At 38.9% G+C, this 24,177-nt stretch overlaps 1 protein-coding gene and 1 pseudogene across 1 annotated transcript in view; one reads left to right on the forward strand and one right to left on the reverse strand.

Moving 5' to 3' along the window:
- NCOA3 (nuclear receptor coactivator 3) overlaps positions 1-23,861 on the forward strand; it is a 198,032-nt gene extending 174,171 nt beyond the window's left edge. Inside the window, exons 6-23 of the mRNA XM_008574771.1 lie at positions 209-383; positions 733-921; positions 1,106-1,207; positions 5,322-5,462; positions 5,735-5,882; positions 7,080-7,468; positions 7,648-8,516; positions 9,476-9,608; positions 10,660-10,854; positions 11,523-11,780; positions 11,880-12,006; positions 13,328-13,499; positions 17,421-17,714; positions 18,801-18,905; positions 20,503-20,737; positions 21,597-21,771; positions 22,488-22,629; positions 22,940-23,861. Coding sequence (XP_008572993.1) covers positions 209-383; positions 733-921; positions 1,106-1,207; positions 5,322-5,462; positions 5,735-5,882; positions 7,080-7,468; positions 7,648-8,516; positions 9,476-9,608; positions 10,660-10,854; positions 11,523-11,780; positions 11,880-12,006; positions 13,328-13,499; positions 17,421-17,714; positions 18,801-18,905; positions 20,503-20,737; positions 21,597-21,771; positions 22,488-22,629; positions 22,940-22,951 — 3,861 coding nt within the window. The 3' untranslated portion in view covers positions 22,952-23,861. The remainder of the gene's footprint in view (positions 1-208; positions 384-732; positions 922-1,105; positions 1,208-5,321; positions 5,463-5,734; positions 5,883-7,079; positions 7,469-7,647; positions 8,517-9,475; positions 9,609-10,659; positions 10,855-11,522; positions 11,781-11,879; positions 12,007-13,327; positions 13,500-17,420; positions 17,715-18,800; positions 18,906-20,502; positions 20,738-21,596; positions 21,772-22,487; positions 22,630-22,939) is intronic.
- On the reverse strand, positions 2,865-4,703 carry LOC103592166 (annotated as a pseudogene).
- Positions 23,862-24,177: the final 316 nt, after the last annotated feature.

Below are 24,177 nucleotides of genomic sequence, written 5' to 3' on the forward strand. Positions count from 1 at the left end.
GTGTGTGTGTGTGTGTGTGTGTGTGTATGTGTGTGAATTGATTCATTCACCTTTAGCTCCCTCCAATAAGTGAAAACATGTGGTATTTCTTTTTCACTGCCTGACTCGTTTCACTTAATATTATTCTTTCAAGGTCCATCCATGTTGTTGCAAATGGCAGTATTTCATTTGTTTAACGACAGCCTGTTTTAACTTTATCCCATTTTAGGCATTGGATGGTTTCCTGTTTGTAGTGAATCGAGATGGAAACATTGTATTTGTGTCAGAAAATGTCACACAGTACCTACAGTATAAGCAGGAAGACCTGGTTAACACAAGTGTCTACAATATCTTGCATGAAGAGGACAGAAAGGATTTTCTTAAAAACTTACCAAAATCTACAGGTAGGCTCTTAATGTGTATTTCCTGAATGCATTAAAAAAATTTCTTTTTCCTTGACCATTAGAAAAGCAAGTGGTTAATATTAAAATTTTCTAATATGGTCTTGGTGAATTCAAAGTTTGGTATACATTTTAAGGGGCCAAAATATACGAGTTACAAAATATACAGTAGGGTTTCTGTTGAAGTTGAAATTATTCAGATGTTTTCTATATTGCCATTTTGAAATGTTGCCATAGATATGACCATGGAAAACACAGGAAAAACATGAGAAAGTAGAGCTTGAATTCTTGATGATGGTCATAGACTGAGTTTTCAGCTTTTTAAAACATCATTTCAATTTGTTTTCCAAAGTTAATGGTGTTTCCTGGACAAATGAGACCCAGAAACAAAAAAGCCATACATTTAATTGCCGTATGTTGATGAAATCTCCACGTGATATTCTGGAAGACATAAACACCAGTCCTGAAATGCGCCCGAGATATGAAACAATGCAGTGCTTTGCCTTGTCGCAGCCACGAGCTATGATGGAGGAAGGAGAAGGTAAGAGCATGTTTGTAATAAACATGCTTGTGATGTTTATGAAAGAAATAGCAGCCAAACTTGTAGTTTTATAACTTCCATTGTTATAACTCTTGTTACTGAGTTCTGTGTCCTTACTTGCCTCTTGCACAGACATTTCCAAAAGTTAAATGTAATCCTTATCTGGTTAAATTTTTTATTGTAGATCTGCAATCCTGTATGATCTGTGTGGCACGCCGCATTACTACAGGAGAAAGAGCATTTCCATCAAACCCTGAGAGCTTTATTACTAGACATGATCTTTCAGGTAAAAACTTTGTGTGTGTACATTTTCATTTTGGAAATTTTTATAAAAGTTAACAGTTTCTATTGTCTGCACTATTGCTTAAGTGCCTACACCCACTGCAATGAATGCTTTATATATGTATTATTTTTTATGTTTCTTATTCAGCCCTAAAAGAATTTCACTAAAACCCTTGGCATTTGAGTTGGGTATATATGGCTCTTAAAATCCCCCAAATAAATAACAAAATGTAGAGGAACCTGGCTTTCTCTCCAGATAGCATTTTGTATCAGAATTTAGTATTTTTTTTCTTCTAACTTTAAACCCATTTAACATGAAGTTTTCAAAAATACAGGTAGTTTAATGAGAATTACTGGGATTAATTATTAACACCAACATGAACTTCAATCTTGGACTGCCGTTTTTTTGACCACAGGAATAAAGAATTAAAGATGTTGCAGTTGATAAGGCACATTGTTGAAATTAAACGCTGTGGCAATATTGTATTCACCTTCAGGGTCGCTCTTGTGATCATCTAACCCTAATTGGTGATGCCAAGGGTTTGTCACATGCTCCATCTCAGAGATGAAGAAACAGAGAGTTGGTGACAGACTGAGTCATTGTGCAAGACGATGCCTAATAAGAGAATTTGCATCTGTGTCTGTCTGATTTAAAAGCCTGTACTCTTTGTTTTGTATAGTTTTATACACAATATGGACCCTCAATAAGTGATTTGATAAAATGAAGTAGGGAAAAATAAAATATAACTGTTAGCTATTAGGTGTATGTGTATATATTTAATATATATGTAATATGTGTATATAATATACATATTACATAATATGTTGTTATTAAAAATATCTGTTTTCACAGACATTTAATCATTTCATGCCAAGACAATTACCTGTCTTGAGGCATTTTGAGATTTTCACAGATGAAAAAAAAGTCAAAAAGTACTCTGATAATTCAAGATACAACCTGTTTACCCGTATGGATATTACTTTATATTGGAAAATTTTCTCTGTATTTACTCACCTTCAGATAAACATAGTGACTGAAATTTTTATGTGATATTTTATCCTTTTAGAGTGGGTCTTTCTCTGCACCTGTTATGATTTGGCAGTCTTAATTTTCTCCTAAATTACAATGCTTTACATTTGCTACTGAAAATACTAAATAAAACATCCTTACGTAAGCAGTCTAGTGAGTAGCATCTTTAAAAATTATCTCATTAATGTTTTCCCTTATTACAGAAGCAGTACATATTTACTATAAAGGCTAGCAATTACCAATCAAGAAAAATAAAATGCTTTTGTCTTGTTAATACCATCATTTAAGACTGAGAGCCATCTTACTATAGTAATAGTTGTGCCTTCCAGTTGCTATCTGTTGTTTTATAGGAGGTTTGTTGCATTTAACACATTCCTTTTTTGGGCCTCTGGAGAGATTTCATTCTCTGTCCTTGGTGTGTTTCATTCAGTAAACTTTTTCTAAGTATCTATTTTGCGTTTGTCATGTGGCTCAGGGCTAAACTCAGGGGATGTGGTTGAGAACAGATCCTCCCTATTCTGGGCATGGTGCATGAGTGTTTACTTGTTTTTGGAATGTTATTTGTCCCTTCTCCCTAGTCATTTTTTCCCACTAATAAAAATTTTTATTTGTCATCATTAAAAGTCTGAATTTAAGAAGGTTCTTGGACTGGTGGCTTATCTCCATCAGCTCACTGAACATTAGTGCCTTTTTCATCCCCAGTGGCTTTTCTAGAGCTACATTTCACTATGAAGTTCTATGAGTTTTCCCAGTCCAAACTTGTTTTCTTCAGCATTTTTACTTTTCTAGCAAATGTATCATGACAGTCCTTTCTTATCTTTCCCAACCTGTCTGGAATCAGTTTATTGATCACTTCTTTCAATTTATTTGTACCTCTTTGGTTGCGATTTTCATCATCTTTGGGATTTGGCAGACCTGTTGATATTGAGTATAAGAGGTCCTCTGGATCTGAGTATTGTGTTTTTAAGTAAAGTCTACACAGAACAGATAAAACAAATAATGATTGGTAGTCTTGACATCAACATAAACTTCAGTCATAGTCTGCCATTTTTTGACCTTGGAGCACGTTTTGTCACAGGCAAGATTCATGCCATGGGAGGTAGTCACACAGATTTTGCTCTGGTCATCCTCAGTAATTAGTTTTAATTTTCTGAATGCAACTTTATTGTGCAGATCAGCAAAGCTCACTTTTTTGGGGGGTGGGGTAGGGTGGGCGGTTGTCGGCTGGCTGGTATGGGTAACCAAACCCTTGCCCTTGGTGTTACAAGGCTGTGCTCTAACTAACTGAGCTAACCAGCCAGCCCTGTGAGGCTCACTTTACAAACACAACTCTTGAGGTTATCAGGTGCAATTTTGGTTCCTTGAGTCCTTGTGATTAGTGTGTTCCTAGTTGAACATAGATCAGTAAGATGTGAAAATACCAGCTCTCTTAGAAAATGGATCAATCACTTCCTTCTTAGCTCCCTTTGTGCGACTTTCGTAAGGTACTTGTTCTTGTCAGCTGCCTTGGTGCTGCTCACAGTGTGAAAAGGCCTGGCTTGTTTTTAAGGACCACCTTTATGAAACCTTTTATTTCATAGCACTTTGAGTATTAAAATATATTAAAATATTTTAATACTCATATTTGGTGTCTCCAGTGTTTTTGATGTTAGCAGTATATTTGACATTAAGAAAAAGTTGTCAGAAACTTCCAGAATTGTGAAAACAAGTATTTGATTAATCCTCTCAGTTTAGAGTGTAAGTATACAAAAATGCAGCCACCACTCAGATGGAAAGAATTGTCCCTGTTAGCTGTTTAGGCAGGTGTTTTCTCTTCATAGTTGCAGGGACAGCATATCTTCAGCCAAACAATTTTACTGGAAGGTGCTTTTTTTTTTTCTTTAAATGAGAATGATCTTTGGGTTATCTGGGCATATTATATTCTGTGTGTTCAGAAAGGAAAAGGAGTTAATGTGATACCCTCTTATACTTCATATAGTATCTGGGAATACACTTCCTCTACACTTATACAACACTTCTGACACCAGTTATGTGGATCCCCCCTCCCCCAAACACACACAAACCAGTTTTCCTGCATCAGCAGGGTGTCCTACAATTGGATTCTGTTCTAACACAATCTACCTGCAGTTAGTATCAGGTCGCACAAATTAGAGGGCTCAGTCCCACAAGACTGCCCATACCTTACTTCTGGGCCTCCATACTTCTGACTGACTGGTTATAAATTGGTCAGGCCTATGACCCCCTCCTCAGGCTTAATGATTTGCTAGAATGGCTCAAGAAATCAGGGAAACATTTTACTTATGTTTACTGGTTTATTATGAAGGATACAACTCAGGAATAGCCAGATGGAAGAGGTGCGTAGGGCAAGGTATTGGGGATGGCTGGGTGGGTGAGTCTTGGACTTCCCATACCTTCTCTGGGCTTGCAGCCCTCCCAGCACCTCCATGTGTTCACCAACCTGGAAGCTCATCGTATTTCTTGTTTAAGAGTTCTTATAGAGCTTACTCCCAGGTTGTATCCTCCTCCTCCTTTCCTGGAGGTCAGTGGGTGGGGCTGAAAGGTCCACCTCTCCGATCACTTGGTCTTTCTGGTGACCAGCCCCATCCTAAGGCTACCTAGGCGCCCCACCCTAAATCAACTCATATGTATAAACTCAGGTGTGATGGAAAGGGACTCTTTATGAGAAACTAAAGATACTCTTATCATTCAGGACTGTTTTAGGAGCTCTGCACCAGGAACCTGGAGGAAGACCAAATATATTATTGTACCCTACAGCAGAACATGTAGATGTAAGAATATCATGCAAGTGCTGGTTGGTTAGCTCGGTTGGTTAGAACATGGCCTTACAACACTGAGGTCAAGGGTGTGGATCCCCATACAGGCAAGCCAAAAACAAAACAAAACAAAAATAATAGCAACAAAAGAGATCTTGCAGGACTATGTCCTTAATAAGAAAAGCTCTGGAGTATGCAGAAAAGGTGGAGCAAAGATTTAGTATCTTTTATTTTATTCTTCAGTGCTAAACCATGTGTAGACAGCCAGTAATTACTTGTGGGTTACATTTAAATCTTTATTTTCTGTTTAATAGGAAAGGTTGTCAATATAGATACAAATTCACTGAGATCCTCCATGAGGCCTGGCTTTGAAGATATAATCCGAAGGTGTATTCAGAGATTTTTTAGTTTTAATGATGGGCAGTCATGGTCCCAGAAACGTCACTATCAAGAAGGTAAAGAATTTGTGGGTTGATTCTTAATCTTGTTTGTCATTATGTTGGTATGCTATAAAATACTAACTGTACCTATAACTGTAGTTGTTATTTTGTGGATTTGGGGTAGAAAATGCATTCTTTCTTTAGCCTGTTCGTAATTTTGATGCAGGCCTAGTCTTTCATTGGATTTGAAAAATGTTGTACTTGAAGTATATTTCCTTCTTCTCCTCTCCTATATGTATTGGTTTTGCTAATTGTAGTTACCAGTAATGGGATATTTTCCCCAACAGCTTATATCCACGGTCATGCAGAAACTCCAGTGTATCGCTTCTCGTTGGCAGATGGAACTATAGTGACTGCACAAACAAAAAGCAAACTCTTCCGAAATCCTGTAACAAATGATCGTCATGGCTTTGTCTCAACTCACTTTCTTCAGAGGTAATGATAGATTACCTTGTGTTATTATATTTAATGTAACATCGTTTTCTTTTTTTCTTTTTTTTTTTTGTCTTTTTCCGTGTCCGGCAACAGATCGCAACCCTCAGTGTTGCCCCCGTACCAGACCGGGGACCGGCAACGGGATTGCAACCCTTGGTGTTGCTCCCGCGCCTCGCTCAGCCAGTGAGCGGGAACCGGTCTGTATGTGGGATCCGAACCCTCGGGCGGGAGCGCCGCCGTGCTTCCCAAGCGGCGCACTTATCCAGTGCGCCACCGGGCCGGCCCAGTAACATCGTTTTCAAAAATGCTTTATTAGTAAAGTAAAAAGGAGGCTGGCTGGGTAGCTCAGTTGGTTAGAGTGTGGTGCTGATAACACCAAAGTCAAGGGTTCCATCCCTGTTCTGGCCAGCTGCCAAAATTAAAAAAAGGTGGGGGGGTGGAGGGTAATTTAACAAGAGAAAAAGCAGAAAGGTTGTTGGGTTTGGTGAAGTCAGTTTAGATTCCTGGATTATGATATGTTTTCTTTAAGGTTATATTTTTATGTGAAAATGAATATTTGTTTATTAAATAATTTCTGGGAAAGTGGTGGGGAGGTGGGAAGGCTAGTGGATAAAAGAGCATATAAAATCTGATAACCTGTTACCTTTCATTTCTAATGATGTATTACTTTGTTTTAGGGGCTGAATTTAAGATTTGAAGGTACACTTTAAAAATAAAGGGTAGTGACTATTGGTGTTGCTGATGGTGAATAAGTAACACATGAAGGAGGATATTCACCCATTAGTTTATCTTGAGTTCAGTTATAATCCCAAAGTCAAGGGTTTGGATCTCTGTACTGGCCAGCTGCCAAAAAAATTGCCATTAAAATCTCGAGTTATTTGCAGATACTTCCAGGTTAATCCATGAATATGTGGCAACTCTAGTAAAGCCCTGCCGAGATTCCAGTTAATATAGCTGTTACTCCCTCACAGTGCTGTGGTGGTGTCACTCATTTAGATTCTGTGGCTTATTAAAAAAATATGTTATTAGGTGAATAATTGATCAATGTTTAGATCGGAATTGTCACTAGGTATTGGAGTGGTGCCTAAGAAGTTAAGTTCCTGAGTAATTCATGCTTTTTAAAAAAAATTCTGATTCACGGCCTTAATGTATGCCCATAATTTTTTAGTAAAAGTTCGGTGTTCTGTTTCTTTGCAGAGAACAGAATGGGTATAGGCCAAACCCAAATCCTGTTGGACAAGGCATTAGACCTTCTGTGGCTGGATGCAACAATTCGGTAGGCGGCATGAGTATGTCGCCAAACCAAGGCTTACAAATGCTGAACAGCAGGGCCTATGGCTTGGCAGACCCCAGCACCACAGGGCAGATGAGTGGAGCTAGGTATGGGGGTTCCAGTAACATAGCTTCACTAACCCCTGGGCCAGGCATGCAGTCACCATCTTCCTACCAGAGCAACAACTATGGGCTCAACATGAGTAGCCCCCCTCATGGGAGTCCTGGTCTTGGCTCCAATCAGAATATCATGATTTCTCCTCGTAATCGTGGGAGTCCAAAGATGGCCTCACATCAGTTTTCTCCTGTTGCAGGTATTCATATTGGCATTTCCTTTTTTTGTATTTTTTCTTTAAGTAATTCTTTTCGTTTCATGCCACTGTAATTCTTGTAAAATTAATTCATTTTATAATAGAAACTTTGAAGAATTAAGTGGTGCTTCGTTATAGTGTTTGATAGTCTAATTCTTTTCCTAACTTTTCTCCAAATCCAGGTGTGCACTCTCCCATGGGATCTTCTGGCAATACGGGGAGCCACAGCTTTTCCAGCAGTTCTCTCAGTGCCCTGCAAGCTATCAGTGAGGGTGTGGGAACTTCTCTTTTATCTACTCTGTCTTCACCAGGTCCCAAATTGGATAACTCTCCCAATATGAATATAACCCAACCAAGTAAAGTGAGCAGTCAGGATTCCAAGAGTCCCCTAGGCTTGTATTGTGACCAGAATCCAGTTGAGAGTTCAGTATGTCAGTCAAATAGCAGAGATCATCTCAATGACAAAGAAAGCAAGGAGAGCAGTGTCGAAGGGTCAGAGAATCAAAGGGGTCCTTTGGAAAGCAAAGGTCATAAAAAGTTACTGCAGTTACTTACCTGTTCTTCTGATGACCGGGGTCATTCCTCCTTGACCAACTCCCCCCTGGATTCAAGTTGTAAAGACTCTTCCGTTAGTGTCACCAGCCCCTCTGGAGTCTCTTCCTCAACATCTGGAGGAGTGTCCTCCACATCCAATATGCATGGGTCACTGTTGCAAGAAAAGCACCGGATTTTGCACAAGCTACTGCAGAATGGGAATTCACCGGCTGAAGTAGCCAAGATTACTGCAGAAGCCACCGGGAAAGACACCAGCAGTACAACCTCTTGTGGGGAAGGAAATGTCAAGCAGGAGCAGCTAAGTCCTAAGAAGAAGGAAAATAATGCACTTCTTAGATATTTGCTGGACAGGGATGATCCTAGTGATACACTTTCTAAAGAACTACAGCCCCAAGTGGAAGGAGTGGATAATAAAATGAGTCAGTGCAGCACCTCCACTATTCCTAGCTCAAGTCAAGAGAAAGACCCTAAAATTAAGAAGGAAACAAGTGAAGAGGTAATTTGTATTCTGTATATTTCAGCTTAGTCATTGTGTTTTCATCATTTCATTTCTGTGTTAGAAAGGTGATGTGTTATACACAAATTCTTACCTTCTATTTTAGGTTTATTTAATAGAACTTAAACTTGGGCTTTTGTTTCTTTATAATTATTTTGGGCATCAGTAAAGTATATTATGGTGCAGTTTAGAACTCTTTAGTAATCAATTTGGAATTTTTTCATGGAGGTTTTTATTGTTGGAATGAACAGATTGGGTCGTTAAGGGTATGGTAGAAGTAATTACGGGAAGAAACACAACTTTTGTATTAAGCAATATAATTTTGATTTTTACCGAAAAATCAAGTGTCATGTACAGGATCACATTCTATATAAGTATTTCTGAAACTCCACTTGAGGAACACTGACTGTTCTAGGAGATGTTAACATGTACCTGAACAAATGAAAGGCTTAGAGAAGTCTTACAGTTAAGATGTGGGTTAAACTTTGTTTAACCTAGTACTTGTCAAATTTATTGACCAGAGGTCTTTTTAGAGCATGGCTATGAATATCTTGTTTAATGTCAGCTTGTCACTGTTATTGTTAATCACACTTGTTTTCAGAAGGTATGTGTAGACGCATACATCTCTGTCAGCTAATGATCGATGCACTCACTGCTAGTAACTATTGTTAGCTGGAAAATATCCTACAGTATGAGAATTAAGTGTCTAATGTAAATTTTAAAATGCCCCTTTGAAAGCACCAAATCCAGTGATTTATCTCAGTAGTTTACTGTTCTTACTTTTAAGGAGGAAGATTAGGGATGGGGGTCATATAAACCAGCCTTTAAGTTGGGCATTATCATTTCAGGTAACTATTGTATTTTACTTGTTTCCATTTCATATATTTTCTTCTGATGAATATGTTTATATTTATGTATCTAGTAATACACACAGGTTAATTTTTAAAATTTTATTTCAGGGATCTGGAGACTTGGATAATCTGGATGCTATTCTCGGTGATCTTACTAGTTCTGACTTTTACAATAATTCTGTATCCACAAATGGTAGTCATCTGGGGACCAAGCAACAGATGTTTCAAGGAAATTCTCTGGGTAAGAAAGAACTAGGTTTTGTTTTTGCTGCCTTTGAAACTTTTCTGCACACTTGTGTGCACTCTTACACTAAAGCCAGGATTAAACTAGCACTTACAACTTCAGAACACATATTCTGCCTCTGTTTCTTATACTAATTTATAATGTATATGTTTTTGAAAAGCTTTTTGGACATTTTCTTGCTTTTTAAAAATAATTTAAAAAATATTTCCCATTTTGAACTAATATGCCAGTAATCATGGCACTTATAGGAAAATGTTCATCTTTGGTTATTCCAGATGATTAGTAGGTGCTAGAGCGTATATTTTTCTCAGCCACGGAGAACAGGATTTAAAAGCAACCAAAACTATAGATTAAAACTTGAGCTCTGGTGCTTATAGAATCTTGTCATTTAACCATGAGCATTTTCTTCTTTGGTGCTTGCTGGTTCTTATCTAAACTCTCTCCTATTGCTATGTGTTTACTCATTCATCAGTTTAACAAGAGTATATTGTGTGTATCATTTGAAAAGGAATAATTCACAGTTATCCACAGTGGTCAATAGTCATTTTTAATGGTATTATTTCCTAAGCTGAAATAAATAGGTCAATCAAATAGATTGGAAAAAGAAAAGGGGGGCGGGGGGAAGAAAGATTAGGAAATTTTACATTTTATTCCTTGTTTGATTAGCAAGCAACTTATCTGGTGGTGTTTATTGTAAAATTATAAACTATATACTTAATAACTACACATGTGGAAGAATCTCCAGGAGTTTGAAACATTGGTAAATTTTTCAATATTAAATGAAGCAGAATATGAATGGTCATTTCAGGCTATAAAAGAATGCCCAGTATTTCAGCCAACATTGAGATTATTTCTACTTTATTTGGAATATGAGGCTTTTTTTGGGGGGGGGGGTGCTTAGTGTTTATTTTGTAAAGGAAGACAGTGTTGTTTTCATAAGAAGGACATTCTTGGGTAGGGAGTGGTGGTATTTATATCTTGTACTTGATTATTTATGTATTAAATCATCAGGGGATATTTATGTATTATGCTTCTGTGTTTTCAACAGGTTTGAGAAGTCCACAGTCTGTGCAGTCTATTCGTCCTGCATATAACCGAGCAGTGTCTCTAGATAGCCCTGTTTCGGTTGGCTCAAGTCCTCCAGTAAAGAGTATCAGTGCTTTCCCCATGTTACCAAAGCAACCCATGTTGAGTGGGAATCCAAGAATAATGGATAGTCAGGAAAATTATGGTTCAAATATGGGTATGTTATTTCTAATTAGTATTTATGGTTAAAATTTTTCTTTTGGGAGCTGGGGGTATAGAAGGGAAAATTTTTTCTTTTGGGAAAAGCAAATTTAAAATGCTTAAAGGCATTTGAATAATTGGGATTGAGTAATAAGTTTTTTTTTTTTTTTGTCTTTTTTCCGTGTCCGGCAACGGATCGCAACCCTCAGTGTCGCCCCCGTACCGGACCGGGACCGGCAACGGGATCGCAACCCTCGGTGTTGCCCCCACGCCTCGCTCAGCCAGTGAGCGGGAACCGGTCTGTATGTGGGATCCGAACCCTCGGCTGGAGCGCTGCCGCGCTTCCCAAGCGGCGCACTAGCGCAGTGCGCCACCGGGCTGGCGAGTAATAAGTTTTTGAATAACATTAGCATAATGTTTCTTTTCACAAGTGTTCTTCACTTTATTCTGTGTCTTGATTTTTGAAACTCTTTGTCTTTTGGCCTAAGACATTTTCTAACCTATAATGAATAAATGGGAATACTGGCCTATTGAAACTATCTTCACAGTTGGCTAGCCCTATTCTTAGAATGACAAAGCACTTTTTTGTCAAGGCTGATGTTGTGTATAATGGCTATACCTATATGATTTAAGAAGGATTTTATTATAGTATGGAAAAGACCTAATCATTTCTACCTGTTATAGGTGGACCAAACAGAAATGTGACTGTGAATCAGACTCCTTCTTCAGGAGACTGGGGCTTACCAAACTCAAAGGCCAGCAGAATGGAACCTATGAGTGCAAACTCCATGGGAAGACCAGGAGATTACAATGCTTCTTTACCCAGACCTGCAGTGGGTGGCTCTATGCCCACCTTGCCTCTTCGGTCTAATAGCATACCAGGTGCAAGACCAGTGTTGCAGCAGCAGCAACAACAAGGGCAGCAGCAGATGCTTCAAATGAGTAAGCATCCCCTTCATAAAAAAAAGAAAATTAGGTGTTTTAGGGTGATTTTTGCTACTGACTTATTTGAAAATTTAAACTTTCTTTTTGCTCCCCCAGGGCCTGGTGAGATTCCCATGGGAATGGGGGTCAATCCCTATGGCCAAGCAGCACCTTCTAACCAACCAGGTTCCTGGCCAGATGGCATGTTGTCTATGGAACAGGGCCCTCATGGGACTCCAAATAGGTGGGGCTTTATTTCATGACTAGAAAATATTAGCGATGGATTGTATAGAAAAGAGTTGTAGCACAGGAACAAACCTGAAAGAGAATGGGAAAAATTCTCTATAACTGAGGTGCTTGGTTTCTATCTGGGCATATCTAAGATAATTGTGTGTGAAAATGAGGCTGAGGCAGCAAGCAGGTGGCGTTCATGAGAGAGGGAGGGGTCAGAACTATAGTGTTCGGCCATCAGGACTGATCAGTGGTCAAAGCTGTGAGAGCCTCTCTGTGAGATGATTATCTCTCATAAAGTGAATCCCATGAGGAGGGGGATAAGTTAGCACTAGTCTGACAAGATAAATAATACATGTTCCCAGTGGTTTTATCATTGGCATTCAGAGGATAAACCTTAGTTTTCCAGAAAATTCATTTTTAAGGATTAGATAGTTCTTTTCTAAAATTACTTAAAACATTTCAAGTGATGATGGTAAAAGTGAACCATAGCACTCTTCTTCATTTTTGTGAAGGAAAGATTGGATTAAGTCTATATTTCATTTTTATTTAGCTTACTAACTTGTTTGCATGCAAGAGGCCACTGTCAGAGTCAACTCTAACCTGAACTCTAGTAAATTAAGCAAAAAAAAAAAAGACTTTTCTATTGAGTAGACAGCAATGTGACTTACATGAGTTTATTAACTTAAGTGCTTTTCCACCCAGTGGACAACAAATAGTTTCAAGTTCACAGAGCTTTTCTGTGGCTGGATGAATGCCTAGCTTCATGCCCTTTTATGTGTTGGAGAACTGTGGTACCTTGCTGTGGGAGTATGGCATTTGTTTTACACTTGTCAATATGAGCTCTGTGGGACAAGTAGAACAGAAAGAAATTTTGGCAGTTCTCGAGACTCAAATTGTCGATAGCTCAACATTTCTATTTTTTCTTCTGTTCTTCAGTTGATTTTGTCAATTTTCAAGTATCATAACTACTACCACCTCTATTCTTGTCTTGGAAAACAGCACTGCCTCCTATCCCTTCCAACTTCCCTCCCCCCAATCTCTGCTATCCCCAAATGCCTAGGATTTGGCATTTACATTTTGGTGGTGGGATTTGGAGAAGGAGAGTGTAAGCTGTATGTAATAGTCTAAGCTGGCCTGGTGAAATTTTAAAATTGTGGGCCTTAAATTTAAATTAATGCCATTCATTCTTCTGTACTACTTGGTTTATTATATTTATACTTGTAGTATGTGAATTGATTGTGCGTTAAAAATATTGTGCATGTTACTCTGATCTATTGTCTTTTTTTAAATAGAGAAAGCACCATTGAAATTGATTGCAAGTTTCTTCCTAGGCCCCTTCTTAGGAATTCGCTGGATGATCTCCTAGGGCCACCTTCAAACCTGGAAGGACAGAGTGATGAAAGAGCATTATTGGACCAGCTGCACACTCTCTTGAGCAACACAGATGCTACAGGCCTGGAAGAAATTGACAGAGCTTTAGGCATCCCTGAACTCGTAAATCAGGTAGGTCGCATTAACATGGAGTAGAGAAGTATGTGTGCGCATGTGCACATTCATGAAGCCATGCACAAGATCGCCTCTGTGTGTGTGTTTTCCTAGCACTTGTGTCATATCACTACATTTCATGGATACCAGCATTAAATTGCAAAAATATACTTTATGATTGTGGTGTTACTTCCAGCAACGTAATATTTTATAAAGATGTCAGATATTTAGGCAACTATAGAAATGATCCAGTGAGACTACTATACCATTTTAAAATGCTACTTTTTGTTAGTTGAGTTTCATTTTTGTAACTACCTTTCTCTACTACCTAGCCAATCAGTGTGTACTCTGAGGGGGCAAGTTTTTCTATGTTAAACACAACTCATTTACAGTGATAAATCTGAACATCCCAGTATCATCATCTTCTGCTCCTATTGATATACCCAGCCTTATGAAAATAATGCCATTACACAAGTCTGTATTTCTGAAACAGATTTTTTAGTGGCTGTCTTTATTTACTTAAAGGATGCATGGGGGCACTGTATAGGTCTGTACATTCAACAATGAGCAGGAGAAATCATCAGGAGGCTCTCAGTCTTTGTTGGGGAGATAGACATACTCATAAGGAATCACACTACAATTGACAAACACTGTCATGGAACTTTTTAAAGGGTGAGTGGGAAACACTTAGCAGTCCTGATAGGCACCTCCAGGGGTACCAATGACATATGATCTTGGCTCTGAGGAACTGTGTCTAACTGTGTGGGATGTGTGTGAGGGTTACGCAGAGACTGAGAAGCTTAAATGACCCTTGAAAATTTTAATGTAAGCTGGAAATTGCTTTCTTTGTCCTGATGATAAAATAGTGGTCACTATATAAAATTCTGACAATTGCAGAATGTATATAAAAATTTTTTAAGTCCTCTGTAATAGTGGCACAGAGAGAATCATTACCAACTTCCTGGCATATAATGCTTTTAGATTTTAAAAGGGCACATATGCAAATATTCATGAGTGTATATTTTTTGAAAAATGGTAGGAGACTTTAAGACACTTTTGTAACTGGTTTTACTTTTGAGTCATTGTCAGTCATCTTTTTATGTTTAATATATACATCTTTAATTTTATGGCCAAATACGATCTGTTATACTGAACACAATTTATATAACCAGTCCTCTACTGTTGAAAATTTAAATCGTGCCTCAGTGTTCTTTATATAAACAATTCCATGAAATTACTCATGTCTCATTCACTTATTCTGCTTCCTTAGATACAATCCAAGAATGGGTCAGAGTAATCTTAAAGGTTTTGCTACTTATTTTCAGGTTGTTTTCCTGAAAGATTATACTAGTTACTTTTCTGCAAGAGTGTGATACAACTAGTTCTTCATGTTTTTACCAGTGTTTTGCTGATGTAGCTCGAGTCGATGAAAGAACACACACAGTGTGAATGAGCAAGTGACTAAACACGTACTGAGCATGATTATTTAAAAAAAATCTTGGCCAATCTGATAGGCAAAAAAAAAAAATTCTTATTTTAGATTATATTTCTCTGATTTGCAAGATTGAACAGCTTTTGTGTTTCTTGGCCATTTGTATGTGTTTTTATAGTTTTCGGAGGGCTTTTAATTTTGTTGATTTGCATGAATACTTTATATATAGTTATTGATTTACTTGTTTCTTTGTTCAACAGATATTTGTCTTCTGTATGCCAATCAGTCTTTTATTAGAGGCTGAAGGAAAAATAGTGAGCAAATTAGTTCCTGCTCCCAAACCTCAGATCCCACTGGACAAGGCAAACATCAGGCAAATAATCACACAGATAGAAGTAGACATGATGTAACAGATGTTATGAGGAAAGGCATTTGGTACTTTGAGACTGGTTATTAAAGGGCGATCTGTTAGATGGGGTGGAGGGGAGGGGTTGCCAATTTTTCTCTAAAAATGTCATGATTGAGTTGCAATTTTAAGGATGGCTACTAACTGTTCTAATATATTGCAAATAGTTTTCTCAGTTTCCTTTTTGGTGGGGGCTTAATTTGAGTTTTGTCCTTTAGTTTTTGAAGGTCTGTGTTTCAAATCTAGGATGATGAGATAAAGAATGACTGGTGACTTAACTGAGTGGTCAGGAAAGTTCTTTTTGAGATGACATTTAAACTGACTCCTGAAGTCAGTTGGTTAGAGTGTGGTGCCGAAAACTAGCACCTGAAGGATGAGAAGGAGCTAGTTATGCTGAGAGCCAGGGGAAGAACATTCCCAAAGAGGTACTACAAACTCAAAAGTCCTTAATCTTTGCTAGAACTTGAGGGTTCTAGGAAGTGGCTGAAAATCATTGGGGTGTGTGATATAAAATGATGTTGGAGAGGTGAATGGAAGCCAGGTTCCACAAAGCCTTCTTGAGGAGTCTGGAACTTTTCTGCTATGTTGGGAAAACAAGGAAGGATTTTAAGCAGGGTGATGATGAGACTGGCTTTCCTTTTTTTATTATAATTAATTTTTATTTTTAGCAAAGTAATCTATGTTTGTAACTGAAAAATAAAATGATATGGAAATATTTTTATTGAAGAACCGCTGTCATTTGCCCCACTCAGTTCTGTGTTTACTTTGGTATTACCAACATACCTCTACGTAACATGCTTATGCAGCTGTTATCAACTTCAGTCTATATCTATTCCTGATACGATAGTCGACCACACATTCATGGTGCTTTATCTGAGAACCTTGGGTCAGATATATTTGGGAATTCTGGGGTTTTTGGATTTTAAAAAGATAGAATGGTGCATATTACAAAATACCTCTAGTAGAGTTTCTTTTCTTTTCTTTTTTTGTTTTTTGGTGCTGACTGGTACAGGGGTCAAACCCTGGACTGTGGTGTTATCAACCCCACACTGTAACCAACTGAGCTAACTGGCCAGCCCTCCCTGGTAGAGTTTCAGGCAATAGTACAGTTTTGGACAGTAGTCTGTGATCATCCAAGTAAATATGTTATGTAGGTATTTTGCATAAACAAAATTAAGAGTTCAGAGACATTTGGGCTGGGGGCAAAAATTTGATAGTTATGATAGTGGATGAGAGCGCCTAAGTAGAAAGTCTAGTGAGAGAAAATAAGAGCCTAGGACTGAACCCTGATGAACTCATAACATTCATCCAAGAAAAGGCCAGAGAGATGGGAGTGTGTGTCGCTCAAGTACAGTGGATGGAGTATGCTTTGTCAAGGGTGTCGACTGCATGCTTGGCATTCCATGCCCATGAATGAGAAGATAAAGGCAAATGCAGTACCTGACAGGCTCTTCCTTCCTTTAGAGTATTTTTACTTACTGTTCTGTCACCTGCTTGATGTTATTTTATACATATCCTTAACATGTAGAGAAGTGATGCCTGGCACACTAACAAGCATTTAATGAATATTTGTTGAATGAATGATTTTCTTTTTTCCCCCCACGTATGAGTAGTGGTGGATGTACGCTCCAGGGGATGTGAATGTTAGTTGAGTTACCTATCTCTACTGAAATCACCTCTTGCTACCTTCAGAAACATTCTTGTGCAAAGTACATGAGAATTCATTGATTACAGTGATTTTGATTTATTTTATACTTGGCTTGGAAGTCTGTGTTTGTTGGTATAGAAATCTGTTCTGAAACAAATAGTATGTCTCCAAGTGTTTTAATACGTTGTAGATATTTGGCTTAGAAAATACTTGAGTGTCTGTCTGAGTGAGAGCCTGCGCAATGCGCTAGGACGAGGCTGTGAACAGATAGGGTATAGTCTGTGTTCTCATGGAACTTTAGGCAATAAGAGAACAAACATGATTTTGTTTTTGGAATTCTGCAACATCATTGTTCACATATATTGACATTAATTTTCACCTTATTTAGAGCATTTGATTGCTGTTGCTTTCGTAGATGTACTTCACTGTTCACTTATGTGTTTGATGTTTAAGGGACAAGCTTTGGAGCCCAAACAGGATGCTTTCCAAGGCCAAGAAGCAGCAGTGATGATGGATCAGAAGGCAGCATTATATGGACAGACATACCCAGCACAGGGGCCTCCAATGCAAGGAGGCTTTAATCTTCAGGGACAATCACCATCTTTTAATTCTATGATGAATCAGATGAACCAGCAAGGCAATTTTCCTCTCCAGGGAATGCACCCTAGGGCTAACATCATGAGACCTCGGACAAACACCCCCAAGCAACTTAGGATGCAACTTCAGCAGAGGCTGCAGGGCCAGCAGGTAAGCACCCACATGCCGTGCTTTGGCCCACGATGGTTTCCCTTTGCCCTCTCCTCCAGTTTGATGTCAGGCTGTGTTCCTCAGAGCTCTAACCACTGGCTCTCCATCCCTTGTCAATTAAAGAAATTCCTTTTGTTTTCACTTCCACATAAAATTTTATTTGTTCCAATGGCTCCTTGTTAAGGGAGTGATTGTGCTGGAATTGGATACTTTTCTATAAGAATATTGAAAAGTTAAAAATGTCAGAGAGGATTGTTTTCGGGGCGGGGGGTGGGAATGTTCCTTGATGACATTTAGACTTAAAGGTAGATAATTGCTGTTTTTTAAAGTCCTTAATACTAATAACTGAATGTGTAAGCCTTCATGATTTCAACATTTTTAAATGTGGAACCTCTGCTTTCTAGATGTTTTATAAAACTGGAGCTCTTTTAATATTTGAAGATAAGACTTCTTTTCGTTGTGTCCTTAATGCCCAGCAAATTTTAAAATTATTTCTACTTTTTGTGTCTTGAGTGAGCTGAGAGGTATTAAATGTGGCGGAACTGAACCATATAAGCAGACGAATGAGTGAGTTTAGAGTCCAATGAGCCAGACACTCTCCAGTCTATGAATACTCCTAAAAGTCAGTATAGGTACTCAGGAAAGCTGTGTTAATGTGTTCATAGTATTTTACTTTTTACCATTTCTTTCCACTAAAAGTTACTTAGGAAAAGGTAACAGAGGAGGTAGTTTATTCAGTATTACTCTGATCAAGTTAAAGCTGTTTCCCCAAGTGCCTGAATAATCCTAGAGAAAACCTTACTTTATAAATCCTTTGAATTCAATTCTTTAAGCTTGCAAAGTTACACTTTTATTTTTTCTCCTAATACAAAACAATAAAGCTTCATATGCAAGCCAAGGACTTTCCAGCATTAACCTTTTTTCAGTGTGAAAGTGAACTGGTTTAGTTTAGATGTAACTTAGAATAAAGTTAGTGGGTTTGGAGATACCATCATGACCTCACTGGGTGGTGCTGAGGGTTTGGAAAGCTGTTTTGGGTTCATTAACATGCTCCACTTGCATCTTAACCAATCTGTCTCGTTTCAGTTTTTTAATCAGAGCCGGCACGCACTTGAAATGAAAATGGAAAACCCTACTGCTGGCAGTGCTGCGGTGTTGAGGCCCATGATGCAGCCCCAGGTGAGCTCCCAGGTGAGGATGACAACCTCTCCATGTTCCCTGCCGTGTCCCCAGCACAGGGCTTGTCCCATGCTTGGCTCTCAGTAAATGTTAAACAAATAGAAGTAATTTCAAATTTCTTTTTTTTGGCAACTTGCCACTATGGGGATCTGAACCTGTGACCTTGGTATTATAAGGCTGTACTCTAACTCAAATTTCTTGCCTAATCCATTTCATGGTTCCATCACACTTTTCCTCTTCCGTTCTTCTCTTGCTGATGACTGGGGGGAATCAGAGGAGGAGGGGTTCCTTCATTAAATAACCACTGATTAGAGTTTTTTTTAAAATTTATTATTTTTTTTTAATTTATAAAAGATGACCGGTAAGGAGATCTTAACCCTTGACTTGGGAGAGCGTGGTGCTGACACCACCAAGTGAGCTAACCGGCCATCCCTATATAGAGATCCGAACCCGTGGCTTTAATGTTATCAGCACCACACTCTCCTGAGTGAGCCACAGGGCCAGCCCTGACTAGTGTTTTTAAAATTAATCCCCTTTGTGATAAATTGCTGTGTTGTGAGAACAGCTATCACTTGGCTTATTAGGAATTTAAAATAATAAATTTAAACGTTTCTGTGTTCCTGGATTATGAAACCACATACCTACTGGGTAAAATTTTGAAATTATAAGTATAAAGAAGAAAGTAAATAATACATAATCAAAATTTCAATAACAGCCTTTGAGAGGACCTGTTTCCCACAGTAGGAGGGGATATTAAAACTCTTACCTTCAGCCAGTGGTAGAGACAGTGTTAAGGTATTTTCTTAATGTGCATAAGGCTGCATCCTTTACTGTGATTTGAAATACTGTTCATGATTGTTTTAAACCTGAAATATCTGATTTTCACTGACTTACACTTATTTGGAAGTACTGATGTGTATATTTTCTTGATAGATGTCCTGTATAAGCTGAGCCAGGATGCCCTCCAGAAAGATGATAAAAGTTTGCTTTTTGGAGATGATCTTCCTCAGCTGGTAGAACCCAAATCAGCTTCTTTGTTTAGTATCTTGATTATGTAACCTCCTTAACCTCCACACAGCTTCCTGCCCTTCACCTCTCCTTTGAGAAGATTTTAAAGAGACTGCAAGACCTTCTGAAGTGGGTCCTTGCTTACCTGAGTATAATCTCATTTGCCCCCCCCCCCTTTTTTTAGGCTTCTCTTCTTGTACTATCTCCCCACTGCCCCAGCACACTCTGTCTTGCCCTTTTTTTCTTGTAGTATTTACTTCATAGTTCCTGAAAAGTTTGTCCTTATATTCTGTTCCTAACTGTTCTCTCATGTTGAGGAATGTTTCTAGCTGTGTTAAAGCTTGACAACTTGTCTACTTTTGTCTCCTAGCCCCAAATAATTTGTAGGTCCCTCTTCTGTAGTATCTCCCCCACCTACCCCCAATAGTCAGAAAACTTTTTATCATAAAGAATTGTGCATTTTCTCTTCTCCTTAATTATAAAGAAAGTCACTGGGTGTTTTTTCCCTCTCTGATACCTAATGTATTGTAGGAGTACTATATATATGAAGCCGATTGGTTCTTGCTATACATGTGTAAATGCATTCTTTCTTGGGTGTTAGCAGGGATTTCTTAATGCCCAGATGGTTGCCCAGCGCAGCAGAGAGCTGCTAAGTCATCACTTCCGACAGCAGAGGGTGGCGATGATGCTGCAGCAGCAGCAGCAGCAGCAGCAGCAGCCCCAGGCCTTCAGCCCACCCCCTAACGTGACCGCATCCCCTAGCATGGATGGGGTGTTGGCAGGACCTGCGATGCCACAAGCTCCACCACAGCAGTTTCCATATCCACCAAATTATGGTAAAATTTGACAGGGAAAATATGCCCTCCCAAAGTAATATTACTAAGGACACAACTGTCACTAGATCTGTTGCGTATGAAAAACAAACAAAAATACTATTCACTTCTTGTTACTTCATAAAAAAATAACTTAATAATAATGAAAAACGAAATGTCTTGCAGCGCACAGGTAATTGAGGCCAATGTACTTTATCATAGTTGAGTATTTTTTCAGGTCTTCATTTTTCGGCTCCTCACTACTTAATTTGGAAGAAAGACTACAAAGTTCTAATCCCCTCCACTTCTTACGTGTTCCAGTAGAGTAGAACTCTCTAATCTCTGTACACTTGGTCAAGTCAGTGAAAAGAATGCACCGTGTGGGCTTTTTAAGTTCCTTTTCTTGGTTGGTGATTTGGACTTAGCATTAGTTACAGTAATGCAGATGCCTCTTCAGTTTAGCCTTTGAGAGGTTCCAGGAACATCATGGGGTAGAGGTGTTTATTGGGGAGCTTACATTTTAGGCTGCAGCCCTACCATCTGGGAACAATAGCTCCTAAGCCTGCTAAAGACGGAGAGTGATGCAAGTAGTATGATATGGAGTCCCTTTTATACAGAAAGCCCATTGAAGCAACTGCCCTTCAAGTAATCTAGGTAGCATGCCTGTCTGTAGTAAACCTGTTATCTCCAGTTGTCATTTCGGTGAGACACAAGAATAACTGCTTTCCAGTTATTGTAGCACTTTATGTCTTGTATTTGTCTCCTCCCCCGCCCCCCCCACCCCTTTTTAAAAAAAAGAACAAAATTACTACAGAAAACTGATAACTCTTAAGGAGGTACCATTTGAGCATTGTAATGTCTTCTTTTTCTTTCTTTATATAAGGAATGGGACAACAACCAGATCCAACCTTTGGTCGCGTGTCTAGTCCTCCTAATGCAATGATGTCATCAAGAATGGGCCCTTCCCAGAATCCCATGATGCAGCACCCTCAGACTGCACCCATGTATCAGTCGGCAGAAATGAAGGGCTGGCCATCAGGAAACTTGGCCAGGAATAGGTAAAGAACAGTGACTTTATTTTTATTTTATTATTATTATTTTTTTAAAGATGACCGGTAAGGGGATCTTTACCCTTGACTTGGTGTTATCAGCACCACGCTCACCCAGTGAGCTGACCGGCCATCCCTATATGGGATCCGAACCCGGGGCCTTGGTGTTATCAGCACCGCACTCTCCCGAGTGAGCCACGGGCCGGCCCAAGAACAGTGACTTTAAAAGTCATTCATGATCCTAGTGCCAGAAGCCCAGGAAATTAATTTCTGCATTTTTCAGTCAAGCCTGTGTAGGTGGAGAGATCAAAAGGCCTGGGTTCATATTAGAAAATGTGTCATTTGGCTTGTACATTTATTTTTGGACCGGTAAGGGGATCACAACCCTCTGCACGGGGTGGTCTGCACCATGCTCAGCCAGTGAGTGCACCAGCCGTCCCTATATAGGATCCGAATCCGTGGCCTCGGCGCTCCCAGCACCGCACTCACCCGAGTGAGCCACGGGGCCAACCCTGTACATTTTAAGAATGCTTCATAGCATGCACATATCCATTAGGGTATTGAGTATGACAACTGTGAAAAATGGATGGCAGGCCTTCAGGGAGTTTTCTCTCTGATGTTCCCTGCTTAAGAACAGTGATACTTGACAAAATTGTGATAGTCTCTGTGTGCCTACCCTGTGTTGCTAAAATGACTCTGGAGATGTAATCATGCTTTCTTTACAGCTCCTTTTCCCAGCAGCAGTTTGCCCACCAGGGGAATCCTGCAGCATATAGTATGGTGCACATGAATGGTAGCAGTGGTCACATGGGACAGATGAACATGAACTCTATGCCCATGTCTGGCATGCCCATGGGTCCTGATCAGGTATGGGGATCTATTCCTTTCCTTTTTCAAAAAGTTTTTCTCGTTCTGTGGGGAAAACCAAAGCCTCAACTGTAATCTAAAGGTCCTAGGTAAATTTTAACTTGGATATATAATTAAAAAATATAGTAATTGAAAAAACTTGGTTTGAAGGCATTGGGCCATTTGATACTTTTGGTAATATGGGATCTAAGGAATCTGAATCCATCAGCCAGAGCTACATTGCAAGCCATGAGTGTAGACAGGTATTTTTTTGTGTTGTCCTTGTACAAAGCACATGTTTTACTCATGTTTTTTTTCTGGTTGCTAACAGAAATACTGCTGACGTCTCTATACCAGGACCTCTCTAAGGAAATCACTGTACAAATGACACTGCACTAGAATTTTTGGAAAGTAAAGAATCATTGTTCTAGGCATCCAGCTTTGAAGAAAGGACCAGCTTCAATCTCTGTCAAGGGTATTCCAAGTCTTTTGAACAGGACTGGGTTAAGCTGAAGCGCAATATCTACCTGTTTTTTTCCCCTACTTCTGTGTATCATGGTGTTCTGAACAGTTCAAAAATATTTTTGGTATTCCACTTCCTAGGAATGTGATTTTGGAGATATGGAGTGTTACCAATCACAAAACTCTCCTGTGTCACTTTTTTCTGCCTTACTAGCCAAAGTCTTTCAAATAAATGTAGGTGGGACAGAGAACATTGAAGAAATCAAGAGATTAGAATGTCTGGTTTCTCTAGTTGCAGTATTGGACAAAGAACATAGTCCTACCCTTCAGATGTTTTTGTCATGACCAAGTAGTTCTTGACCCTTTGTCTAGTGGAATTGGCATTTCTGAGTTCTTGTCCTTTATTGATGGTGTTGAGTTGCTCTCTCCCTATTCTTTGCTGTCCTAAGCTTTCTCCTAATGGAGGTTTTCACTTGTCCTTAATATCCTGTAATACTTCACCTCCAGGAATTGTCATTGATGTCAAATAGCTTTGCAGAAGGGAAAATGAGATGACAGTATTTAATTGCAGCAGTAGCAAATTTTTCACATGCTTATGTGCAGCCGAGTGCACTTTATTTAAAAAGTAATGGATAAATGCAATATTCTTGAGGTCTTGAGGAATAGTGAATCACATTCCTGGTTTTTGTCTACAGGACAAGAACTAATATTTTTTTTTAAGTACAATTGTCACCCTTTGCCTATATGGTAGAGCAATAATGCTTTTTGAAAATAAACTTCTGAAAACCCAAGGCCAGGTACTGCATTCTGAATCAGAATTTTGCAGTGTTTCTGTGAATATTTTTTTTTGTAAATAGGACCTTTAAGATATCGTATTATGTAAAATATGTATATACCTTTTTTGTAGGTCACGACAGCTCATTTTTACAGAGTTTGTGAAGCTAAATATTTAACACTGTTGATTTCAGTAAGCTCATTGTGGTGAGGCTACAAACAGAAGAGACATCCCCTGAATTCCATGGCCTGGGGGAGGGACAGTGGTCCATAGCTTTTTCTCCCTCCCAGCCTTAGATGCCTCACTCTTTTCAATCTCGTAATCTAAATGCT

The sequence above is a fragment of the Galeopterus variegatus genome, unplaced genomic scaffold (assembly GCF_000696425.1).
Source record: "Galeopterus variegatus unplaced genomic scaffold, G_variegatus-3.0.2 Scaffold1101, whole genome shotgun sequence".
NCBI lineage: Eukaryota > Metazoa > Chordata > Mammalia > Dermoptera > Cynocephalidae > Galeopterus > Galeopterus variegatus.